Below are 27208 nucleotides of genomic sequence, written 5' to 3' on the forward strand. Positions count from 1 at the left end.
GCCTTCACCCTCCCCCTCCCAAACCCAACACGTTTGCCTAGCAAAATAAAAAATAACTTCTGGAATTGGAACTTGCTCATAGTTCAAGAAGATTTTTACCTTCATCTACAACAGCTTCAACGTGGTTTTCATTGTCGATTACAGTAAAAGAGATATTACCCAACCACAAAACAGCAGAAAGCATTGCAAATACACTATCTTGATCCTCTTTGCTAATGTGAACAACATTAAGAGCTTCCTGCAAAAACACTGAAGTTAGAAAGATAATGGAACACAAGGACTAAACTAGAACTGCTGATTTAGGAATTTTAATCTCTAGTAATGCAGGCATAAGTTGAAATACCATAACAATGCGAAAACGTTCAGCGTCATCAATCCCAGCAATAGAAAAGCAATTGCTCTGTCTCAAATATTTATACTCATTTGCATTCTTCAGATGTAGTTTCTCTATGACAAAGAGCAAAAAAAGCAATAGGCAAAGATAGTCAATGCAATCAGCAAGTAAGACATAAAATTTACTCAGAAGGGTTTCAAAACTTAGTTCTAGTTCTAGAACATCCAACAAGCCAATAAATTATATAGAATAGTGGAACACCATTATCTAGGAGGGCAAAGAGAGTTGACCTACATTGCAACCATCAATATATCCCAATTTTAGGCAGTGAAAGAAAATGATTGCAATGTTAAAGTCATAGAACAATATAGAACACATATGATACCTCTAAGTGCTGGAGGAGCTCCAGCACAGAGCTGATAAAATATATGATATGATCTTTCTCCCTCTGCACACTGCACCACTCTTGACTGATCATAAGACAGGAAATTCAATTAATGATGGTACAGTAATCCCAGGCGACAGAGAAGTGCTAGAACAATGTTCAAAAGGAAATACCTTTTCAAGTAAAACTTAATTTCATTAAGAACCAAGTTGGCAGGAAAAACAAAGAGAACGTTAAAGTTAGTATCAACTTTGGTACGCAGGAAAAGTAACATCAACTCAAGGTAGAAAGAAGGTTTCTTACAAGTTTGAATTTTGGCACCAGAAATCTTCCCAGTTTCACTGAAGTGAATTTCAATCAGCTTACCCTGCACCATTGAGTCAAAGAAAAGTGGCATTTATAGACTACAATTTCAAAGAGAAATTACTACATTTAATCTTGAGCAAAATAGTCAATAGACTCAATACTAGGCACACTTTTGAGTCCGCAGAAAAGAATAGATAGCTTACAAAACGACTTGAGTTGTCATTTCTTGATGTTTTTGCATTACCAAAGGCTTCCAATATGGGATTAGTCTTCAATATTTCATATTCTATTCCACTGCCCCCTCCAAGTGCTGCTAAATATTGCATTGCTATCTTTGCTGTTTCAGTTTTCCCAGCTCCACTTTCACCACTGGAGAAACAGATTAACAGGAATTTCATCAATGCATTCAGATATATGTTAAGGAAAGCGCCCAAAGAAACAAGCCATTATATCAGTGGTAACTGGACAAACATTCTGGATTTTACCTCAGTGTATAAATTTATTTAGAGTCAGTACCTCAAAAAATTGGATCTTAAACATCTTGTAATGAACAAAACTGAGTAAGGACTCCAAGAGCATAAATGTGCAAATTCTTTAGTAATATCAAAATATTACTTGATTTTAAAAGTTCTGTTTTTATTCTTATTTGTTTGATGTAAACGATCAGGGGCAGATTTGTCATTTTCTCATGTGTATGTTGAATATATAGTGGAGAAGGGGCTGTAGCCCACAACTCTCTCCAAATTTTCTTTCTTCCTTCTCTCATGTTTCCCTATTCTTCTCCACATTCACAGTTTCACACACAAACATTTTCAAATTAATAAACTGAATTAATCCAAGGATAACAAGTTGGTACCAGAGCAGTCAACTCCAAGGTTGAAAACCATGCAGTTGTAGGATCAACAAATTGCATGGAGATTTTATAATGTAGATCATATTCCTTGAATTTCCTATAGATTTTTTTAGGGCGCTTCATGAAAATTTGTGTCTATTCCTGCCCAAGAAGAGAGTCTTCAATATTCATCCAAAAAGTCAAGAAAGACAGATTTCAATTTAAGTTAGCATTCTTTAGCAGGTTTGAAGGTCATGCTCAAGTGTCAGAAGATTTATTGAGGCTTTATAAGATAAGTGATTTCGATGCTGAAAATCTGTCTATTCCTGCCCAAGAAGAGTCTTTAATATTCATCCAATAAGTCAAGCAAGCCAGAGATTTCAATTTAAGTTGGCGTTCTTTAGCAGGTTTGAAGGTAGCAGTTAAGTGTTGGTAGACTTATTGGGGCTTTATAAGTGATTTTGATGCTGGAAGGTTCTATGGTCCTGGTGTTAGTAGCCCCTATTTCTCCCTTTTCTCCTACAGTGCCAGGAGTGAATTCTACCCCTGTTTGTGCCCTTTTTTGCTGAATCACCTCTACTCTTGACTTGATATTTAAAAGTATCGTATTGATTTCAGGGCACTTCTAGGAGTGATGTTAAAATGGGTCTTGAGACAAGGTTTACTACAAGTGGTGTTGGGGATACCTTAAATGTGCAGATAACCACTGTAAAGCAAGATGGGGCCATTTATTTGGAAATTGGAATGGGCTCAATCTAACATATAGCCATTGCTGGTTGTGATAAATTAGGATACGTGACAAGGTTGGCCACTGAGTGAAATGCCTCAAATTGTCACCGTACACAATGGGTGCAAAACACTATATGGTGAAAGCGTAGTTGATATCCCCCCACAAGCAAATAACAAAAGAAAACAGAATTAGAAATGAGCCAAAAACAAAAAATCCCTATTCACCCCTTACTTGGCTAACCCATCAGCAAATGAGTTAGCAGATCTCTTCACCCAACTGTATTTTATCTCAATGTCCTTAGCCAGCCATTTAATTTTTTTTCCTTTCATTGCTGTAGTTCTGCATACCAGTGTTCTCTTCCCTTAACCATCTCACCACCACCTCCTATGTGTTAAAGACTTGTCCCAAGCTTTAGATGTTGCTAGAGACTATCAACTCTGTAGTGAAATTAATAATTTAAAACAGAGGAAGAAGGCTTTGAAAATTTACTTTTCTACATAGAAGTCATTGCAGTAGGAGATTGATCATTTGGAGACTATCGAGTAGGAAAGTCCAAGGAATGCAACAATCCTTTAGAAGTTGGTTGAATGGAACAGGGTCTTTGAGCTTCTAACTGGTAATAAACCCCAAGAATGATATTATTCACCAGGACATCCTCACTCATATAGTGTATCCATGTCACAGGCCTACGTTTTGGTAAACAGTAAAGAAAATAATAGATGTGTTATATTACAACAATCTATAATTGAGACACCTATACATGTTGCATTGAAGATAAGGTATAAATGTATAGACATCTAGATATCCTCACTCATATGGTATATCCATGTTGTTAATTTAATAATTTTTCAAAATAGTTTTTCCATATTTCCTTGATTCCCTCATCTTTTACCAAGACTCTTTGATCTTCCTCTTTTAGTGCACCTAACATAGTTTAAATCGCTTCCTATACTATCACTAATCTATGTTGTACAGTTAAGCTTTTGCCTGGAATGACTTCACAATCCTACAAATCATTCATTTTGTTGTCCTAGTAAGGAAACAAATCTATTTGACTTATATTCGATCCACTTTTAAATATTAAATTCATCCTTCTTTTTGAAACATGTGTTTAGAATTGACATATCCTAAGCTATTGCAAATTCTAAGATTGTATCTCCTATTTCATTCCTCTCCCCAAACCCAAATCCTTCATGTATCATATCATATCCTGCATTTTTTCCCACACTCCCGTTTAAGCCTCTTATAAAAATCTCCTTTTTCATTTAGAATTTCTTGGATTAATCTTTCTAAGTTTTTCAAAAATTTTCTTTCAAAGTTTTCTTCTAAATCAACTTGAGGTGCATAAGCACTAATTATGTTAATGATTTCTTCACCTAGAACAAGTCTAATTAAAATTAGGGTAAATTACAAAGACCCCTATACTATGGAGCCAATGGCAATTACCCCCTCGAACTTTCATTTGCGACAAAGACCACCCTATACTATGGGGTCAGTAGCAATTACCCCCTTGAACTTTCATTTGCGACAAAGACCATCCTATACTATGGGGTCAATGACAACTACCCTCCTGAACTTTCATTTGCAACAAAGACCCTCCTGAACTTTCACTTTGACCCCCTAGCCATTAAGTCAAATGGCAGAATTCATTAGAAAAACAAAGTTCTTTAAATTCTTGTTTCATTTCACTGACATGAATGTCTCTCTTCATCTTAAAATATAAAAATTATTCACTCCTTTCTTTAATAAATTAAGAAAAACCAAATGAAACCTTAAATTTATATCCATCATAAAGAAACTTCTACCATTTCATTTGAATATTGAATCCAGCCAGAACACAACAAGGATCTATTAAAGCAACCAAGAAGAATTCAGTATTATATTTAGAAAAATAAATGAATCATAAACCATTCAAATAAATAAGAAAAGGGTAATTTGGGACTTAAAAAAAATTAAACAGCAGAATGAGAATCTTTTTGGAAGTTAACTGATCGAACTCTAACAGAGGGGATATTTGTTGCAAAGTGAAAGTTCAGGGGGGTCTTTGTTGCAAATGAAAGTTCAGGGGGGTAATTGTCACAGATCCCATAGTATGGGGGTCTTTGTAATTTACCCTTAAAATTATTCTATCTCTTATTCTTTTAAAAAAAAATTATAATTGAAATAATTTTATTAATAAGCAATAGACAATAGTACAAAGTCCACAAGGAAAGGCACGAGTTGCAACCTCTCCGGGCTAGTTAAGTACAGATTTCCAAATCAATAACAACTTACAAAGAAGCACAAAAAATATCTTCCCTAGAAACCCCCCGTTTGGCTAAAGCATCAGCCAAAGAATTAGCAGACCTACTAACCCATTTTACCTCAACTCTCATATTGTTGGTTAACCACTTTACTTTTTTTATGAGATCTTTGTAGCCCCAAATGGTGGTATCCAAGTTTAGAAGCCACCTTGTTACCACCTAAGAGTCCCCTTCAACTAGGAGATTCTCCACCCCAATCTGGTTGGCGATCTGAATTCCTTGTACTACAGCAAGGATTTCTGCCCTTGTGGAATCCCCCACTCCCACCGGTCCTGAGAATAGGGAAATTATGTTGCTGTCCTTATTTCTCAGGATACCCCCTATACCTGAAGGCCCAGGGTTGCCTTGGCTACTTCCATCAAAGTTCAGCTTGATGACACCTTCCAAAGGCGGAACCCATTCTAACAGAATTCTATCCTTCTTTGTTGAAGTGTTAGCTATTACTAGTCAATTCCTCCACAAGTCATCAAAGGAGAAGTCATCAAAGATATCCACAGTTTTCAGCCAATGGATTGCTCTTGTTAGAATACAATCCTTCATTTCATCTAACCCTCTTTCCTTTTCTAAGAAAATTCTTGCATTCCTTTCCTCCCAAAGAGTCCACAGAGTGGCTGCCCTGACACATTTCCACATGACCTTACCTCTTCTAGTGTGCCAAACAAAGACAGATGGGTTGAATAACAAGCTTAAATCAGAAGGCATAGACCACCTACCTCCAAATAAACAAAGGCTCCACCTCCATATAGCGGTAGCAAAGGAACAGGAGATCAACAAATGGAAGCAGTCCTCATTCTCAGTTGTAATCTGAAGAGCTATACTCGAAGTAGCAAAGAGGAGAAGAGAACCACAGAACTGAAGAGAATGTCGAACTGTTCTATCCAGTCGACCAGTCCTTTATTTATAGATGAATATGGTACAAGGTACAAGAAATTACTGGGATGCCCCTGATTAGTGATGGGACACCCAGATGACTTAAATCATTAAACAGGATTAGGCCCAGGCCCATTAACACAAGCCCAGTTACAAGATAAGTTAAACATAAGAATGGGCTAATAAGAACTCTTATCAGCCGAACATCACTCTAACATTCTAACACTCCCCCTCAAGCTAAGCATGAATATCAATCATGTTTAGCTTGCCAAGTATGTCCCTGAACTTCGTTGATGCCAGCCCTTTAGTTAATACATTTGCAATCTGCATCTCTGATGGAGTATAAGGCACACAAAGTTCTCCTGAAATAATTCTCTCTCTGACAAAGTGTCGATCAATTTCAATATGTTTTGTCCTATCATGCTGCACAGGATTGTTGGCAATGTTGATAGCAGCTTTATTATCACAATACAGCTTGAGAGGACCCTCAGTCTTGATACCAAGCTCATTAAGGAGAGTCCTGAGCCATAAGAGTTCAGCAACCCCGTGTGCCATAGCCCGGTATTCTGCTTCTGCACTTGATCTAGCCACAACATTCTGCTTCTTACTACGCCATGTGACTAGGTTTCCTCCCAAGAATGTACAGTAACCTGAGGTTGATTTTCTGTCTCCAACGGACCCAGCCCAATCAGCATCAGTGTAGGCTTCAATTTCAAGTCTGCTGTTTTTTCTGAATAGAATTCCTTTCCCTGGGCAAGTTTTCAAGTATCTAAGGATTCTTTCCACTGCTCTCATATAAGGGGCCTTTGGTGAGTGCATGAATTGACTGACAACATGCACTGCATAGGCAATATCTGGCCGAGTAAGGGATAAGTATATCAGTTTTCCTACCAACTTTTGGTACCTTTCCTTATCACAGTATTCCTCACCCATTGATTCTTGCAATCCATGGCTTGGTTCTATTGGAGTGTCTGCTGGCCTGCACCCCATCATGCATGTTTCTTCTAGGAGATCTAGCACATACTTTCTTTGACATATGTAGATTCCTTCTCTTGATCTAGCAACTTCAATTCCAAGAAAGTATCTCAAATTTCCCAGGTCTTTGATCTCAAATTCTGAAGCTAAGAACTCCTTCAGCATCTTCATCTCTTTCACATCATTTCCAGTAATCACCATATCATCCACATACACAATGAGTGTTGTAAGTTTGTCATCCTGTCTCCTTGTAAACAATGTATGATCTGCACTGCTCTGAGTGTACCCTACTTTCTTCATGGCCAAACAAAGTCTCTCAAACCATGCCCGGGGAGATTGCTTCAAACCATATAATGCTTTCCTTAGTTTACATACCTTCTTTCCAACATCATATCCAGGTGGGGGTTCCATGAATACCTCTTCATGAAGATCACCATTTAGGAAGGCATTCTTCACATCCAGCTGATGAAGTTCCCAAGAGAATTTTGCTGCTAGTGACAATATAACCCTGATTGTGTTGAGCTTTGCTACTGGGGCAAAGGTTTCCTTGTAGTCAATTCCTTCCTTTTGTGTAAATCCCTTTGCCACAAGTCTAGCCTTGTACCTCTCAATTGACCCATCTTCCCTGTGCTTTACTGTGAATACCCACTTGCACCCAACAGTGCCTTTCCCTTCTGGCAGGTCCACCAATTCCCATGTCATTGCTTTCATTAGGGCTTTCATCTCCTCATTCATGGCTTCTTTCCACCTCGGATCAGATGCCGCCTCTGAATACCTGGAAGGGACACATACAGAGGAAAGGGCAGACACAAAGGAATGATAGGCAGGGGATAAGTGTGAGTAAGAAACATAATCGGCTATGGGATGCCAAGTGGTACAAGAACGAACAGGCTTACGGAGAGCAATAGGAAGATCCAAATCTGAATTGAGTGAATCAGAATTACCTTGGATTGCAGAGACAGATTGATCTGAGTTCAACTGGTTGTAGTCATGAGGTTGAGGGGCCTTCTTCCTTCTACTGTATGTAAGTATCTCTTTTTCTTGTTTACTGGAACCTTCAGGAGCATCAGCCGAATCTGGAGAAGCAACTGGCACAGTGGAAGTCTCACTAGGTTGACCCGGAATGTTACAGCTAGTAGTAGTGGAAGGTGATGAAATGGGAACAAAAAAGAAGGGAAAATGAAAATCCTCTTCCAACCCACTACTCTCCCCCTGAAGAGGATTCTGAGAAGACTGAAAATAGGGTTGAGACTCAAAAAAGACTACATCCCTAGTGACATTTTTTCTTGGAGACATGATCATAACACTTATACCCCTTCTGCGTAGGAGAGTACCCCAAAAATATTCCCTTTGTAGCCTTAGGATCCAGCTTGGTCTTCTTTGGATCTTTCACATGTATGAAGCATGTACAACCAAAAACCCGTGGGGGAAGAGGAAATTCTGGAAGAGTGGGACACAAAACAGAGAAAGGGGTCTTCATACCCAGTACCTTAGATGGCATCCGATTTATCAGGTAAGATGCAGTAAGAACAGCTTGAGACCAATATTGCTTGGGCACATTGTGCTGGAAAAGAAGGGCTCGAGCTGTCTCCAATAGATGCCTGTTCTTTTGCTCAACAACCCCATTTTGCTGAGGGGTGTAAGCACATGATGATTGATGTAACATGCCTGCATCTTCCATGAATGAGTTCAGGGATCTTTCAAAGTATTCAGCTGCATTGTCTGAACGGAATTGCTTGATCTTTGTATCAAATTGTGTTTCAACCATCTTGCAAAACATCATAGTTATCCGGGGAACTTCTTCACGTCCTTTCAACAGATAAATCCAAGTGCACCGAGAATAATGGTCAATAAAACTGATAAAGTAACGGAAGCGAACCCATTTCTATGGAAAAATAGAACATTTTGGAGTAGTGTTTCGTAATGATTTTCAAACCATCCTATGGTTGGTCAAGGATCCTTTCATGCATTATGTTAGATATCAAGGAAAATCCATACTGGCTTCAAAAGGGACTCCTCTTTTGATGAATAAATGGAAATATCACCTTGTCAATTTCTGGCAATGTCATTTTTACTTGTGGTCTCAACCCGGCAGGATCCATATAAACCAATTATCCAATCATTCCCTCGATTTTCTGGGTTATCTTTCAAGTGTACGACTAAATCCTTCACTGGTAAGGAGTCAAATGCTAGAAAATTCATATCTAATAGATATTGCTAGTAAGAAGTTCGAAACCATCGTCCCGCCATCAATGGAAACAATGGGTGAAGGACCCCAAACATCAGAATGGACCAAATCAAAAGGGGCTTGAATTTCATTACTTGAAATTGGATACATTGATCTACATTGTTTTGACATTTGACACACATCACAAATTAAACTCTGACTCATAATGCCCTTACATAATTCGGGAAACAACATTGCTAAGGAAGAAAAAGACAAATGACCTAGCCTAGCATGCCACAAGTGCAGCCTAGCTATTGACTCCACACTTTCCGGACTAGTAGTAGAAGCTTGCAAGGCTGAGCTAACATCTTCATCAAAATAGTAGAGGCCCCCATACTCATGACCACTCCCAATCGTTCTCCTCGTCAATCTGTCCTGGAAGACACAATGAGAAGGAAAGAAAGTTATACTACAGTTCAAGTTTTTTGTAAGCTTTGAAACAGACAACAGATTTGAGGTAAGACTAGGAACATGTAGGACTGATTTAAGAGAGAGATCCTTGCTTAGGTCAACCACCCCCTTTCTAGAGATGGTGGAGAGGGACCCATCAGCTACTCTCATCCTATCCTGGCCAGACAACAGATGATATGTGGAGAATAAGGAGGACATATGTGTCATATGGTCAGTGGCTCCTGAATCAATCACCCAAGAGGTAGAATTAATGGAACTAGATGCACTAAATGCAGAGGTTGTACCTGATTTGGCAAGAGAGGTGGAAGCTAAAGAATTGTTCTTCAAACGGGCTAATGCCCGGCTGAGAACCTCTACCTCACTAACTGTGAAGCCCAAAGTACTTGGTCCAGAGGAGTCGGCAGCCTGCCTTGCGGTGGAAGATGACACTGTCTGAATACTCTGTGAGTTGTCACTACTGTTGTTGGTGGCAAGATTCCCACTTGTTGTGTGGCCCTTATGTTGCCTTTTGTCCTTTCTCAGAGCAGCTGGCTTCAGATGAGGGTACAGGACCCAACATTTCTCCTTTGTGTGTTTCTCACCACCACAATGTGTACACTTGAGGGACTTCTTGTCTGAAAATCTATTCCCCTTAGTGGAGACTAAGGCTGAATGTTCTCCAGGTAGTTCTGTTGACTGTGTTTGGAAGTCAACTTGCATCTCCTTTCTCCTTACTTCTTCATTCCTCACCAGGTAGTAGACATGGTGAAGCTCAGGTAATTCATCTCTCCCTAGAATCTGTGACCTTATATCTTCATATATAGGGTCAAGACCCGCCAGAAACTTGAAGGCTCTGCCCTCCTCAATCTGCTTATCATGCCTCCCCTTATCATTAGCATTTTCCCAATCCAAGATCAAATGGTGGTCAAGCTCTTCCCAAAGGCCTCCCAGTGTTGCAAAGTAGGTTGCCACGGACATGTCTCCTTGCCTTAGGGCTGCAATGTCTTGGTTCAGCCTGTAGATTCTAGCATTGTTCTTTTTCTGGCCATATGTCATACTTTCTCCCAAATTTTAGCAGCTGTGGGGAAGTGATGAACAGTTCTTGCCACCCTAGGAGTCATAGAGGCCAGCAACCAAGACATGACTGTGGCATTTTCCTTGCGCCACACGGTGTATTCAGGACTGCCAATTTCTGGTTGTTTCTTGTCTCCATCCAAATAGCCTGTGAGGTCACGAGGGGTAATGAACAGCATTGCTGAGACAGACCACTCTTTGAAGTTATACTCATCTAGCAGCACACTTGTAATCTACAAGTTGTGCAGATTAGGGTTTTCCAGGTTTGAGGACCTTGTAACAGGTCTGTTATCTCTAGAGGAAACTTCACCGGATAGTGAGGACATCCTAACTTCAGTCCAAGAGTTGTTCACAGTACTATAGGTGATTCTGTTAAGGACTGGCCAAATTGGTCACTGTGTTAACAGTACGGGTACAGTAGCAAGTAGAGGTCTGTAACTGAACTAGTTCACAGTGTTGGTAAAAGTTTAAGGCTGCAACTGTGTGGTGCAAAAGTTGCCGCAGTTCTGGTAAAAGGTAAAGGTCTGTAACTGAACCAGTTCAGTCCAAGAGTAGGGCTGATAACCGACCTGAAGAAAATCCGTAACTGAAGTTGCCGCAGTTCTGTAAGAGTCTTGCCGATGCACTAAGACTGCAACTGTAAAAGCTGATGCACCGAAACTGCAACTGAAGTTGAAGGAGCTAAGTCTTTACCACTTGTTCTGATGCACCAAGACTGCAACTGAAGTTGAAGGAGCTAAGTCTTTACCACTTGTTCTACACAAGTCTTGCTGGAGCACGAAGCTGCAACTGTAGAGGAAGTTCTCCCCCTCTCGGCTAGTGCTAGGACTGCTGAATCAGCCCTCAACCAGGTCTGTCCTATACAGACCTCTCTTAGTAGCCCAATAGCTACTACTTGCTGGTGTAATCTAGTAGGACATTTACTTTTGGGTCTTACTTCCCTTGAGTCCTACAACCAAGAGAAACCCTAGGTTCGAACTTGCTTTACTCTCTTACACTCCTAGGTCTTCACTGCAGCAACCCAGAAAAGGAAGAGAGAAGATGAAAGGACAGCAAGAGAAAAGAGTGCGCCTACTAAAACCAGGAAGGAGCTAATGCTCTGATACCATGTAATCTGAAGAGCTATACTCGAAGTAGCAAAGAGAGAAGAGAACCATAGAACTGAAGAGAATGTCGAACTGTTCTACCCAGTCGACCAGTCCTTTATTTATAGATGAATATGGTACAAGGTACAAGAAATTACTGGGATGCCCCTGATTAGTGATGGGACACCCAGATGACTTAAATCATTAAACAGGATTAGGCCCAGGCCCATTAACACAAGCCCAGTTACAAGATAAGTTAAACATAAGAATGGGCTAATAAGAACTCTTATCAGCCGAACATCACTCTAACATTCTAACATCAGCCTTACACAAGGAACACCAATTTGGGGAAAGACAAAGAGGGGGGTCTCTTTTTCTGTAAGGTTTCCAAAGTATTGATTTTCCCATAGAAGACTTCCCAGCAGAATACAACAATTTTTGGGGGAATAGGTCACGCCCAAACTTCTTTGACAGGGAATCCTTGGGAAATGGGGTTAGAACTGAGGGATTTTAGAAAAGAAGAGCAAGTAAAAGTACCTTTTGGAAGAGGAGTCCAAACCCTTTGATCAGAAGAAGTGGGGTCCAAGCAAACGGATTCTAGTAAATGAATTAGCTCAATAACACAACTCAACTCACCATCCTTTAACCCTCTACGAAACCCAAAGTCCCAGTTTAAAGACAAGGGGTTTAACGGGCTCGGGAGAAAAGTTGCAATTGGCTCATGTTTGTGAAGGGAAAGGGAATAGAGCGAGGGGAAACGATCTTTGAAGGGTTGAGTACCCACCCAAATATCCTCCCAAAACAGAATAGCATTACCAGAACAAGCATCATACTTGATGAATCTGAGGAAAGGAAGGGAGAATACCATGTATAGCCTTCCAAGGTGTAATAAGGGTAGTTCGGCGAGATATCCCAGAATCCCAACCATTTCCTAAACAACCATGAATGCTTGCCACCACCTCATGCCATAATCTCTTTCTCTCTCTCGAGGCCATCTCCATAGTCACTTCCCTAGAAGGGCTACATTCTTCAGCACTATGTTCCATATCCCTAAACCCCCTTCTTCCTTTGGTTTGTTAACTATCTCCCATCTGATCAAGTGATCCTTTTTCACCTCTCCTGGTTCCCATAGAAAGTCCCTCATTCTCTTCTCCAGTTTCTTAGCCTCCCTTGGAGGAATCCTGAACACTGAAAGGAAGTAGGTTGGAAGATTGGCAAGTGTAGCCTTAATTAAAGTCAGCCTACCCCCTATTGAAATGTATTTCTTTTTCCAAACCACCAAGCACTTACCAAATTTCTCCACAATAGGGGCCCAGAAACTACTTTCTTTAGGGTTGGCTCCTACGGGTAGCCCCAAGTATGTCAAAGGCCAAGAAGAAATATTGCAACCTAAGCATTCTGCAATGGATTCAATCTCCCTATTCTCCAAGTTTACTCCAGCCACACAACTTTTATCAAAATTTAGCTTCAAGTTGGAGACCCTCTCAAAAGTACTTATTAAAATCTTAAGGTTCTCCACTTTGCTCAACTCATTCCCTTCACAGAAAATAACAATATCATCAGCAAACTGAAGGTGAGTTACTAGAATGCCTCTGCTCCCTATTCTCCATCCCTTTATTTGGCCCTCCCCATCTGCTTTGGAGATCATCCTACTAAAGACATCAGCAACAAATGTAAAGAGGAAAGGGGAGAGTGGATCCCCTTGTCTTAAGCCTATATTGGCTGGAAAAAAGTCCCTAACCACCCCATTCACCAACACTGAATAACGACAAGAGTTTAAGCATCCTCTTATCCAATTACACCATTTATCCCCAAATCCACGTCTTCTTGACATCTCCAGCAAGAAACTCCAATCCACTAAGTCATAGGCTTTCTCCAAGTCCAGTTTGCAAACAAATCCTTTCCTACCCGATCTCCTTATCTCTTCCAACTCTTGTTTGCAATAAGGATATGTTTGTAATTTTGTCTATCCTGTATAAAGGCTCCTTGTGCATGGCTAATGAGAGAGGGGAGAACTGCTTTGATCCTCCTAGAGAGCACATTTTCCAGAATCTTATAGATGTTTGTCACTAGGCTAATTGGCTGAAAATCTTTGGGGTGTCTGGCATCATTCTTTTTGGGAATTAAGGCTATAAAGGTGGCATTGATTCCAGGACTCACAAAATGTTTATCCTCAAATTCTTTAAATACTCCAATCAAGTCTTCTTTGACTATGTCCCAACAATCCTAATAAAATGCCATTGTAAATCCGTCATGACCCAGTGCCTTAGCCCTATCCATAGAAAAAACAGCTTGTTTAATTTCCTCTTCCTCAATCATTCTTTCCAGCCATCCCTTATTTGTTTGGTTCAAAGTTGGCCAATTCTCCTCCCCTACTATTAACCGATTCTCTAAGGGTCTTTGAAAGATGGATTTGAAGTGATCCACAAACCTACTGGAAATCTCCTCTTGAGAGGTTATCTCCACACCATCAACCTCAAGCTTTAGTATCAAATTTTTCTTCCTTCTCCCATTAGCCAAAGCATGAAAGAATTTGGTATTCCCATCCCCTTCCTTGGTCCACTTATGTCTGGATTTTTGTCGCCAAGAGATCTCCTCCCTCAACAAAGTCTCCTCTAACTCCTTTTTCAGTTTCCTCCTCATTTCTCTGTCTTGCTCATCCATCATCCCTTGGGATTCTTTTGCACTTAATTCCTCAATCTGAAACAATAATCCAGTTTTTACCTCCTCCACTCTTCTAAATTGATCCTAATTCCATTCTTTTATTTTTCCTCTCAACATTTTTAATTTTTTGTGGAATCTAACCCCATCCCATTTCACTTCTCTCATCTCTTCACTCCACCATTCCTTAACCTTAGGCAAGAAGTCCGGGTGTGTCAGCCACATATTTTCAAACCTGAATGGTCTAGGTCCATTACCAAGAGGTTCTTGTCCTACTTCTATAGGGTAGTGATCAGAGGTTATCCTAGGTAGGGCCTTAGCCACCAAACCTCTCCAGTGGCTCTGTCCGACTCCAGGGGGAACCACAATTGGTTCAGCAAGAGTCGCACCCACTACAGGGGGAAGTGGGGCGTTCACGGGCACAGTTGCTTGAGGCACAATCAGTGCTAGAATCCCATCCGCGGAGAGCGGTATGGTGAACTGACCTATGCAGACAGACAGGAACTGAGGTTGTCACCCGGAGACGTTCGCTTCGTCGTTTTGTCCGGCATTGCTGGAGGAAGCCATGGATTTGATTCTGAGCTTGGGATTTTTGAAATGGAGGCAAAGACTTTTAGTAGCGAATTCCCACAGACAACGCCAAATGATGTAGCGCAATCTGGCTGCTCCCAGCAGGAGGTGATCTGGCTACCTGCAACGACGGGAACTGAGGAACCTGCAAGAGATGAATCAGAGAACTCGGGGTGGCTTGCCCGGCGAGGTCACTCCGATGGTTAAGTTAGCACTTAGTAGTGAGCTTGAAGATGGTATTAGATTATGAGAGAGCTAGAGAGCAGAGATTATGCATACCTTCGCCCCTGGGGGGGTGAGGTCTTTATATACTGGAGTCCTTGCAGGTTTGGTGGAATAGTTCCTGGATCCCCACTGTAAGGTTGCCCATTTCCGCCTGAATCGGGGAGTGGGTGATCTAATATAGTCGTTACAAGGCATGATTCTGTAAGACGCAGAGTATGGTGACGAGATCTCCAGGGTTGCCATGCAGTGGTTGGTCAGCATTGCCTGAGCTCGTGCTTATTAGATCCGACCTGATATGAATGTCGAAGTGCCTTGGAACCGAGGTGGTCCTGATGTAACCCTGTCCCAAGGTAGACTTGTCCCAAGGTGGTCCGGTTATCCGAGCTCGATCCATCGCGGACTTGGCATGTCAGACTGAGCTGTCGGCCTGCTAGTTTAGGTCGTGTCCACGTGTCCCCCCATTACTAGGTCGGGCCAAATTACCCTTCATCAAGAAGCATGAAAAGCAGGTTGAAGAAGGCAGAGCTTTTAAATTTCCAGCTTGCCTAGATCCTATCTATGGGGGCATACATTCTCAAATCCTAGGGAAAGATGAGCACCCTGATTTACAACATGTTTACCATCTTGTGAAGAAGGAAGAGAGGAGGAGAAAGGAAAAACTGATTTACAACGTGTTTGGGGAATTTTGGTCTTTGTACTTATTTAACAAGGGACACTATTGTCTATCCCATTTTATATCACACGCCTTGACCCTGTTAAGCAGGGACAAGGGACACCTCACTCCCTCCCTCCCTCTATTAACACTTACAACATCAACAAATCAGAGTATAGCTTTCAAAAAACTCAACTTGACCAAAAGTAGAATCACTAAAAAATTACAATAGTTCCATTGGTATAGAAATATGGAGAAACTTGACTTCTTTTGTGTGTTTCCCTTTTCACAACCGCATCAAAAAGGTGCTCTATCTATTAGAGAAGCTTGACCACTAGGTAGTTTCACCAACTGAAGTATTAAGATCTCATCATTTTCGGTCATCTCAAACAAGTAAACTTTATACACAAAATAAGATAGAGAATAAGAGGAAAGAGGAAAGAAAAAACATGACCTTAGCCTCTAAAGAAATAAAAAACATGTTCAGTAAACAAACCACATGATGCCCAAAGCATGAACACATCAGACAAAGGCTTTTAACATAGTAGATGCTTAGAATTAATGTTTAAAAAGTTTGTATTTACTTATATAAGTCTCATGAGACTAACAAGTTAGAATTAACACTATAATCACCGGTGCCTTTACCAATCACCTCCATAATGAAAAGAAATATGATAATGAACATGAGGAAAGAAATCACTACTAACCTTATAATTATAGATTGATTTACTTCATCTGCAATAGAAATAAAAAAAATAAAAAAAATAGGAACCCATGAGAGCAGAAACAGTCTCCAAAAGTAATAAAGAAAGCAAATCTATAGCATTTTATCAGACATCCCTGCCCTTCCATGCGTCATTTAGAAGGGAGAAATTTACTCTTAGCAGTGTAGGTACTGAAAAATCAACGTAAAGTTATATAGAAGATAAACAACCTCGTATCATTTCCTTGATGGCTGTATCTGCAATGGCATACACATGTGGGTTCTCCATGGATTTATGCTTATATACTTCAATATAATCATTTCCATACAAGGGGACTTCCTTAAAGGGATTGATGGCAACCAATACCGGTCCTGCTTTTGTCTACAAAATACATAGATATGATACCACATGGACTTTAGAATTTAGATAGGTGAGGCATTTAGCAGCAATTAAGTGAAAATCCAACACTAAATTAAACACTCACATAGATCATATCTTGAGTGTATCTATATTGAAGATTGTACAATACTGATGGCTCATTTAAATAGCTAAGCTGCATCAGGTCATCTACACCATCAAGGATATCAGGATTTGCAGGTAATAGATTTTCTGCATTCACCTTCACAACCTGCAGAGAAGGGGAAAACAAGATTGATGAATACAGTGATAGATACACTTGAATAGAACAGTAGTGTTGTTGCTTACTTTTGCTTCAGGAAGCACAATAACAGTCTCAGATCCTGAAGTTGACACTATCTTCCCCAATGCCCAGTCGCCATTTGGAAGCTGACACCAAGATCGCAGCTTCTTCTGAAACAATAAACTTCAACATGTAGGTATCACCAATCAATAGAGAGTATGGTGATTATGACAATTAATGCCATCATTTTTGGAAAGACCATCCTACAATATATGTTAGAATTCTTAAAAAAGAAATTATGCCCTAACTCTTCATGATAGTAATTGCAAAAGACATCAACAGATGGATGTGATATGAGGATTGTGTGAACCTACATAATTTTTTTTGTTTCAATTTTTTTAACATAGAAATGCTCACTTTATTCAAATCAGTATAAGGCTATAAGTTAACCTAGAAATGGAAGCCATGAATAAGAATGGCAGATTTTGCATTAAGTATGTGGTAAATTATTCTTTTAATGAATTCTGGATCTGCAGGTGGCAAGTATGAAAGCAAGATTATAGTTTTTGGTAGATTAAGCAATATATAAGATATCATGCCCAGAACCTAGTACAAGTGTATAACTGTATATTAAGAACCATGAGTGAATATAAGAACACCAGGATCAGGTAGGGCAAACAACGCAAGTAACCCAAAACATCTACAGCCAACCAGGATATGAAGATCCATCTAAACCATCTTTTTTTTGATCGGTAACTTCCCATTTTTATTAATTATGAAAAATAACAATACATTACAAAATGTTTCTGCAGAACACCATAAAATATTTAGAGCTGTCTGTCCCTTCCCTTACATCTATTTCATTTATGTTTTCAAAATTGTAACTCATTTAAATATTAAATAGACACCTGAATGAGGTGTGCATTTGAAAATTTTGCTAAGTTTTATTTAATTATAGTGGTGTAGTCAAAGCATCAACTAGGCATTGACTAAGCAACTGCCTAGGCACTAAAAGACCAAGTGGGTGGTATAGATACAAATAACTTAGTGTGGCAAGTTATTATTGATGTGAGTGTGTGTAACAACTTTGGGTCATTATAACAATCTCAAATTGGCAAATGTGAGAATGCAGGTTCTCACTTTTACTGATAAAAAAAAAAAAAAAAAACAGTTTGGTTAAAAAAAATAAAATGTGAGAACGCAGGTTTGAGTCTGAGCGCAACCACTTTGTGTAAAAATGTCAAAGGTTAGGACTGTATCGAGTCTACCCCTCCCAAGACCCCAGATAGCTGGGACCAACATTAGGAAATGGCCTTTTTATAACTGTATGTGAAGAAAAAAAAAATAGGACTCTTAACCCCTATGTGAGTCTACCCCTCCCATGACACATGTACTTCATGCAGAACCAAGGAGATTACTTGAAAATTTTATGCTGTAAGCTATCATTGAATTTTACTACCAATTTATTTTATGGTTTAGTAGTTTATAATTAACATGTAACATAATAATTGTCTAGAGTCATGTATATACATTGTAAAATATGTGTTTATTTATAATATTTACTTTTGTCATTTGTGAGATCTGAAACTCACTTTGCCAAGCCAAGACACCTAGGTGTCACCTGGAAACCTTAAATACACTGAATTATAGTAAGTACTTTCCAAGAAAATATGGGTAGAAGTAGAAAGGATAGGATCAGCTATGTTGTCTGGAGAAGAGTGTTGGGCAGTAAAGAAACAATATGTCCAAAAAATGATTGTGGCAAAAATGCATATGCTCAGATGGATGAGCAGAAAAACTAGAAAGAATAGGATCAGAAATGAAGTCATTTTTAGAAACTTAGGAGTAGCTCCAATCAAGGGTTAAAATATCGATTCGATATGCCCGATAGGGGGCGTATTGTATCGGTATCAGACCTGCCCGGCACACGATACGTCACGACTGGATACTTATCCTGCCAGTCATCGGTCTGATATGCTAGTGTATCGACGCATATCGTATAGTATCAAGCGATACAACCCAATACGCACCGATACGACAACATATCGTGCGTCCGCGTCCATGCCTTCGCGTCTCACTTAAAAATTTGAGGCCGGCATGATTCGACTACAGAATCAAAGTTACACAACGACCAAGAGCATGTCTCTTCAACCACCAAGCCACTTACCACTTTTTGATAATAAAAAGAAATACATTAACTTTTATTACATTAAAGTCTAGTAGTCTACATACAACCCAAATAAATAATATATATTAATATTCAACAACTCCAACTATAAATTAAAAAGAATAATTTTTAAAATTAGAATTTTATGAACAATGGAATAAATAATTTATCAAACTAACATATACCAAAAATTGATTTTTAATTTCAAGAAATTTATACAAATAAAATTATTATTAATAGAATAATTATTTTAATACTTAAAATTTATAAATTTGCACATTATATGTATATTCAATTTTTTATAAATTATTAATTAATATTTTAATTTGCATTAAATAATAGTGTCTTTACTATTTAAAAAAATAAAAATATTATTTACAAAATATTTGAGAATATAACATAAATTGAATTGGTCAATTCCACTAATCTATGTTTATATAAAAATAAAATAATTTTGCATTTTAGAAATTTTATAAAATAAAATATTAATAATGGAATAACCATTTTAGTAATTAAAATTTATGAATTTTCATATGATATATATCTTTAAAATTTTAATAGATTTGATATATTTTAAGCTAATATTATATACTTTTATAAATTATTAATAATACTTTACTTTACATTTTATAATAATATATTTATTTTTTTAAATGAAAATAACATATTTATTTTTTATAATAACAAATTTATTTGAGAATTGATTTTTTTGTTGATTTTTTGTTAATGTTAAAAAATAAAAATAGTAAAATAGAAATATTGATATAGTAATTCAAATAGAATACTTGTATATGTTTTGTGCATTGGACTTTAATAGAAAATAAAATAATAATGGCTTTATGCATGTATTAATTTCTATGAATCTATATAATATGTCCTAGAATCTTGATTGATGCACTATAAATAAAATTGCATAATATCTATTCATCTCGCTATATTAGTTGTAATATATTTCTTCATATATACCATTAAAATACAAAACTCCTATTAATTATTTTGGCATTAAACTTAATATTATTAATATATTTATGGAATTTCTGTGAATTTTCCTAGCGTATCCAAACGTTTCTATATTTCTCATCTGTATCCATGCATTTCCTAAGTGTATTTGTATATGTATCCGTATCCAAGTTGTCTGATACGATACCCGATACCGATGCTTTGATCCTTGGCTCCAATAAGTGATAAAATGAGAGAAAGAAGACCGTCAACAACACCAGTAAGAAGAAGTGGTTTGTTACAGTTGAAGGGGCTAGAAGTGCATGGGGCAAAACTAAAAGGACATAAGTAGAAGTAGTAACAAATGATTTAAGTGCCAATAATTTAACAATGGATATGGCATTGAGTAGAACAGAATGGCAAAATGGGATTCATGTAGCCAACCCACATAATTGGGATAAGGCTTGGATGGTGATGGTGATGATCATGACCTTTCAAGAAAAGATTAAAATGGGGAAAAAAGGCTATACTCAAATGGGATGAGAAGTGACGAGAGTGTCTTTTCAATAACCAACATTTTACAAACTGGTGTCATATAAATTTGAGTTGTATGTATTGCTTTGTTCATTCATGAAATTTTGTCTAGCATATAACCTCTTTATTGTGATTTTGTAAGAGATTGAACCAATAACAGAGTTCTAAGAGGAACCACCATATACAGACATTGAATTTGCACTAAACAGCCAAAAACAAGACTACTCAGTAAAAACAAACCAACTGATCAGGAACTAGATGCCATCAAAGCACCATGCAAGAAGAGATAGAAGCCTTGGTTAAAAACCAAACTTGGGAAATAGTTGATCTCCCTCAAGACAAGGAGACAGTCAGATGTAGATGGGTATTCACTGTAAAGTACAGGGCCGATGGCAAAGTAAAGAGGTACAAGGCAAGGTTGGTAGCAAAAGGGTATACTCAAACCTATGGTGTTGATTATCTGGAAACCTTTGCACCGGTAGCTAAGATGAGTTCAATTCATATTCTTTTATCTCTGGCAGCCATCTATTCATGGCCCTTGTTTCAGCTTGATGTAAAAAATGCTTTCCTCAATGATGATTTACAGGAGGAGGTATATATGAACATTCTGGCAGGTTTTTATGAAAATGTTGGTAAATGAAAGGTGTGCAAGCTCAAAAAATCATTGTATGGCCTGAAACAGTCACCTAGGGCTTGGTTTGACAAATTTAGAGGGGCACTTATACGTTTTGGGTACATTCAAACCCAGTCTGATCACATCCTCTTTGTAAAGAGGAGAGATGCTTTGGTGCCAATTATGATTGTGTATGTGGAAGATATTGTGGTAACAGAAAATGATCTAGAGGAGATTGATGATCTCAAAAAATCGTTGCAGCAAGAATTTGAGATCAAAGATCTTGGTAAGCTCAAATACTTCCTGGGGATTGAAGTTGTAAGATCCAAGCATGGGATCTTCATCTCTCGAAGAAAGTATGTACTTGACCTACTACGGGAGACTGGGAAGCTGGGGACCAAACCAGAAGACACTCCTATTGATCCAAATTATAGAATTAATGTTGTGGATGGTGAGCTGGTAAAAGATGTGGGGAGATATCAAAGAATGGTGGGCCGACTACTATATTTGTGTATGACACGACCAAATATTTCTGGTTTGGACTATATCCCCTGAAAAATGTCTGACTAAGATTAATGTGGAGAGACGAGGTATTCAGATCCTGGACCTCTCTTGTGGTTTGTGTGGAAAGAGTGAGGAAACTACAGATCACTTGTGCATCCATTGCCCGGTATGCTCTTTGATCTGGGGGCATTTCCTTAAAGGCTTTGGAGATTAGCTGGACCATGCCAAAATCAGTGAAAGGAAAGATTGTTTGGAGTTCCATCCAGGCAACTGTGCTTTGGTCCATTTGGACTGAAAGGAATAACAAAATCTTCTGCATAAGTTTAAAAACCCAAATGAAATTGTGCAGAGAACCATGGGGAAGCTATGTTCTTGGGTGTCAGTGAATGGGGAATTTAAAAACCATAATGTAACCTTTCTATTATGTTCCAAGTCTTGGATGTACTTGTAATCTGTATTATGCCTAGGCAGATATAGTGGTCTGGGTCTTGTTGTATCTTTCCTCTTTAAGATGAATAAAATACTTTACCATTTTCCAAAATAAAAAAAAAAAGAATCCTATACAGATGCAGATTGGGCAAGGTGCTTAGATGAGAGGAGGTCTACATCAGAAGTGTGTACCTTTCTAGGTGGAAACTTGATCTCATGGAAGAGTAAGAAGCAAGCGGTTGTGGCAAGGTCAAGTGCAGAGGCTGAGTATAGATCCGTGGCTCATGATGTCTCAGAACTTCTTTGGGTTAGATCTCTTTTGAGTGAGATTAGAGTAAAAGCAGAGGAACCTATGATGTTGTATTGTGACAACCAGGCTGCAATCAATATTGCTCACAATCCAATTCAGCATGATGGGACAAAACACATTGAAATTGATAGACACTTCATAAGAGTTGCAGTTGGCTGATGTTCTCACTAAAGGGGTGGCAAAGAACGAGCTTGAACATGATCTACGCAAGTTGGAAATGTGTGGCATTTACTCCCAACTTGAGGGGGAGTGTCGAAGATTAATCAGTTTTGTGTTGTTTTATGAGTAGATGTTTTATGTTAGTTGTTAGAGAGGAGGTGGGGGCCATAGTAGTTATGTGAGTCCAAATTTTATCATGTTTTTGAATCTTATATATGTTGTTTTATGTTATGCCACCCTATAAGGGCACAGTTGTCTTTGTACTGCTCTTATATTTTTAGTATAAATAATAAGTGAAGGGGGCGGCCAGATTATTGCTCTCTTTTCTTCTCAAGATCTCTTCTTCTCTTCTTCTCCTTCTCTCTTCCTTCTCTCTTCAAGAAACTACTTTTTCTGTTCATATTTTTTAATTCAGCAGATTTCTAATCCTTGAAAACCAATTAACTTTTCTCAAAAGGTCCCTGTAGCACCATATAACTGAACCTGGGTTTGTCAACCATCTCACAACAACTTTGGAGTTTCCTTCATTTACCAGATTCTGAACTCCTAGTTGGTCTGCAATCTGAATACCTTGTACAGCCACTAACAAGTCAGCTCTGTTAGAGTCTCCTATACCCAGGGCGCCTGAGAACAAGGCTAAAATGTTGTTGCCCTTATCTCTCAACACCCCTCCTATCCCTAAAGGACCTGGGTTGCCTTGACTACTACCAAAATTCAGCTTTACCCAACCTTCAGAAGGAGGCACCCACACTGCTGATATCCTGTCCTTCCTGGTATGACTGTTAGCCACAACTATCCAGTTCCTCCAAATATTGTCAAAAGAAAAGGTGTGAAAGGAGTCCAGAGTTCTCAACCAGTGGCTTGCCCAGTACAGCCTGAATGCTTCTTTCCTTCTCTTGGAATAGCCTCACATTTCTTTCTTCCCAAATTGTCCACAAAGCAGCTGATCTTATACATCTCTAAATTGTTCTACCTTTTTTTGTGAGCCACACAAAGAAGTTTTTTAATACTACGTACTCAGTCAAAGATGCAGAAACAGATTTGAGACATTTAATGGCAATTCAAGTACGGATAAATATCCTCAAAGGATACTAATGTTGGCTCAATCTTTATTGAGAGCAATAGGCAATCTATCTTCCCTCCCCCGCCCCAATTTTTGCTTTTTTTTCATGCCTAAAGAAATTGATAGAGGTAAATGTATATTGCAAAACTATTATAATACAACATTTCTTTGTTAACTGCACCAAGCTCTCATCCAAAGGCATTACTAGTCTCTTTTATTTACTCCCTGTCCAGATCTATCCTGAAAGTGCTTGACTAGTTTCCAGCACAAGAAGTAATACATGCTAATCATCTCTCCACATTTCCCCATATTCTTGGAAAACCATGTAGCATATGCCTGACTTTTTCATTGACATCAGATCAAGAAGATGACATTTGGGGAAAATAATAATGAGGAGGAACTACCCCCCCTCCAAAAGTAAATAAATAAATAAATAAAACAGACACAGAGAACCAAAAATGATGTTAGCAGGGGTCGTACTCATTCTAAAACATACAACTATTACAAATATAATACCACCTGAAACCTTTGAAAAATAAATTTGCCCTCCCCACCACGCCTTCCCCAGATAACCCATCGGCAAGGGAGCTTACTGATCTTGGAACCTGTTTGAGCAAACTGTTCAAAGAGGATGGCAAAGATCAAGCTTCTCAAATCAGGTCCTTAGAATCCAAGGACCATCTTCAATTGAGAGCATCCATCCAATAATAGCTTGGAAATATCCTTCTACTTCCGTATCTTTCTTTTAAATCTTTAATATAAATATTATTGTTATTGATCAAAAAAATCTCCTATTACTTTCACCCTTTCCAAGCCTAAAGCAAAATCGAGCTTTAAACCTTGAAGAACATATAATTCTGCCTGTATTGTGTTGTATTCATCAATCAGTACTGAAAATCTTAGAATCAGCTCACAATCAGGTCCTCTTTGAGTACCCCCGACATCCGATGGGCCTGGATTACTCAAAGAGCATCCATCAAAGTTGAGATTAATCAAACCACTCTCCCATAGTTAGGTTGCACATTGTCTATGGGAAAAAACTAGCCATAGATTGCCATCCTCTAGGATAGTATCCAGATGGCCAACTGTTAAGCAACCCAGTCAGTAAGACTGTCACTTTGTAACATAAGTCATAAATTCCAAATTGACTTAATCTAATCGGTTTAGACATGCATTGATGGCTTCATATTTGCAGTACAGTATGTCCAAATCTTGTGGCAGTTTACTAGCTTCCTCTATTAAAGTAGATTCATTGGTGAAATTTGAAATATAGGTCTACTATGTTCTGGTAATATCTTCTTGTATTTCTTGAAAAAGTAAGAAAAACAATGCATATGAAGAAATTATTGCATCCTTTGTACATGTGGCTTTTATGATTATGCGAGTTCCAGCAACAAGGAAAACATTTTGTCTTTAGGGTTCATTAGTAAGCAGTAAGTAGCTATAAGAGGAACATGTTATTTTCTTGCATATCTTGCACTTTAGGAGTTCCTGGAGATATTAAATTTCAGATGTCTACTCAGCAAACAGTGTGCAACAAAACCAGAATATACATATATATAATGTGTGTGTGTGTGTGTGATAATCAATCAAATTTAAGAAAAGAAGTTTTGAGCTTTTGCTGCAAATTCGCGAGGTAAAAGGGAATAGAATAACGGTAGAAACAATTGCCTCCAGTAAATAATTAAAAGTTCACATTCAACATTGGTCAGGGATATTACTTGAATTCACTTGGAAAAGGAAATGAACTAAGAGTACACCTATATATTGATCCATACTCCAGAAAAGTAAAAGTGGCATAAGGAACCACATATATGATATACCTTCTTTGCAGCGTAAAAGCTAGTGTCACTCCATCTGGATTCAATACCAGATGGAGATTTCGTAGGCAAAGGAGAAGTCATAGAATCCATGCACTCGTCACCTTCTGGTGGCCTTTCTTCCAACAAAATGGTCTTCCTGCCATAAGGAGAGTCATCAACAGTTTGCTCCACCATATTATCAACAATATCCTGAAGATCTTCAACAACTTCACCAACTGAAACTTCATTCTCAAGAGCACCAGGAAAAATCCCATTTTCAGTGGCTCCGCTAGCCGCATCAGGACCATCATTTTCAGGAATACAAGAAGGAACTCCATTATCAATGCCCTCACTATCATCACCAAGATCTTCAGTGGAAGGAGATACAGGTGAACCCGTGAACCTATAGTCAATAGGCAATGATCTAATTGACTTTAGTGTAGGCGGTGAAACCCGAGCTCTCGGCACCGGCTTTCTCGGCATCTTCTCAGAAGAGCTCCGCGATCCCGACTTCTCAGAAGAACTTTTTGATCCCAATTTCTCCAAGGAGCTCCGGGGTACAGATTTCTCAGCAGAGTTTCGCAACCCAGGCGAATGCCTCTCATAAGAGCTTCGCAACCTAGGTGAATGCCTCTCAGAAGAGCTCCGCAGTCTTGGTGAATTACGCTCCATCAGATCAGATAAAGATCAATGAGGGAGGAAAAGGAGAAAAGGGTCCCCTTCTTTTTCCTCAAAAGGAACCTTCAATGTCCCACCGCAACCTATCTGTTCGACAAAATGGCGGGGACCCTAGTGTTAGAAACAGAGCGTAGTACTCTTCAACTCCAGAATCACCAACAACAAGTTCCAAACAGACAGACAGATACACCGTACCAATTCAAAACAATCGACGATAGTAACCCAAATGAATGAAAGTACCAAAAATCTCGCCCAGACTGCTTCCACTCCAGTTTTACCTTCTCTCTGGGGAAAAAATGAACAAAATATACTAAATCAATCCAAACTCAGAACACCAAACTTCGTACTTGCACCTTCTCTACCTGGAAAACCACCTCGACAGCTGTACTGGAGATTGGACCAGAACTTCAGCTCTTTCGTCTGAAACTGCTTCACACGACAGATAAAGTGAAATCTCCAACAAGTCCTCTGAAGGTTCAACAACTTCTTTGAAACCCCAACTGATCGTCAACTCCAGAGTATGCTTCAACACCTTTTGGTAATGTTCTCCCCCAAACCGATTTCAACCTCAAAAGAACACTTGAAAATCTAGTAACCCTCTACAGATCTACTTCTATAACTCGATCTAGAATCGTACAGAACCTTCAGCAAATTCAAAAACGAACTAAGAAAATGAACCAGAACCTTCAGCAAAGAAAGAACTCAAGAACCTCGAAGCTCAACTAAAAATGAATGCAAATTCTGAGCAAAGCAACTCGGAACTCCGGGCGACTAGCTTCTGCACCAGGAACTCGAGAATAACCAAGGAATCTCTACACCCACAACTCAAATTCACGAAAATCGTTGAGAGATTCCGAGGATTGAAATAGTCGATATCGGTTAGTAAACCCGGAATTTTTCCAGTGATTCATTCAGACAGAATTAATTTATTTATTCTGCGACTCGATCTTCGCTCCTCTTCGTATGGAAAAATCCAAAGCGTGTGGAGCGAAGCAGCTTTTGCTTTTCTTTTTTATTCTTTTATTCATGCACCGGTAAAAGAATTCC

At 38.8% G+C, this 27208-nt stretch overlaps 1 protein-coding gene across 1 annotated transcript in view; it reads right to left on the reverse strand.

The window, feature by feature from the left end:
- Positions 1-27208, reverse strand: part of LOC148864134 (myosin-1-like) — a 43916-nt gene extending 16708 nt beyond the window's left edge. Inside the window, exons 1-11 of the mRNA XM_088975736.1 lie at positions 25505-27208; positions 17029-17133; positions 16808-16951; positions 16554-16704; positions 16327-16354; positions 1229-1394; positions 1023-1086; positions 893-906; positions 720-804; positions 344-447; positions 100-238 (exon numbers count right to left, since the gene is read on the reverse strand). Of these exons, the coding sequence (XP_088831862.1) occupies positions 100-238; positions 344-447; positions 720-804; positions 893-906; positions 1023-1086; positions 1229-1394; positions 16327-16354; positions 16554-16704; positions 16808-16951; positions 17029-17133; positions 25505-26155 (1651 nt within the window). The 5' untranslated portion in view covers positions 26156-27208. The remainder of the gene's footprint in view (positions 1-99; positions 239-343; positions 448-719; positions 805-892; positions 907-1022; positions 1087-1228; positions 1395-16326; positions 16355-16553; positions 16705-16807; positions 16952-17028; positions 17134-25504) is intronic.

The sequence above is a fragment of the Nelumbo lutea genome, chromosome 3, assembly GCF_056320005.1.
Source record: "Nelumbo lutea isolate HS-2025 chromosome 3, American lotus-T2T, whole genome shotgun sequence".
Lineage (NCBI taxonomy): Eukaryota > Viridiplantae > Streptophyta > Magnoliopsida > Proteales > Nelumbonaceae > Nelumbo > Nelumbo lutea.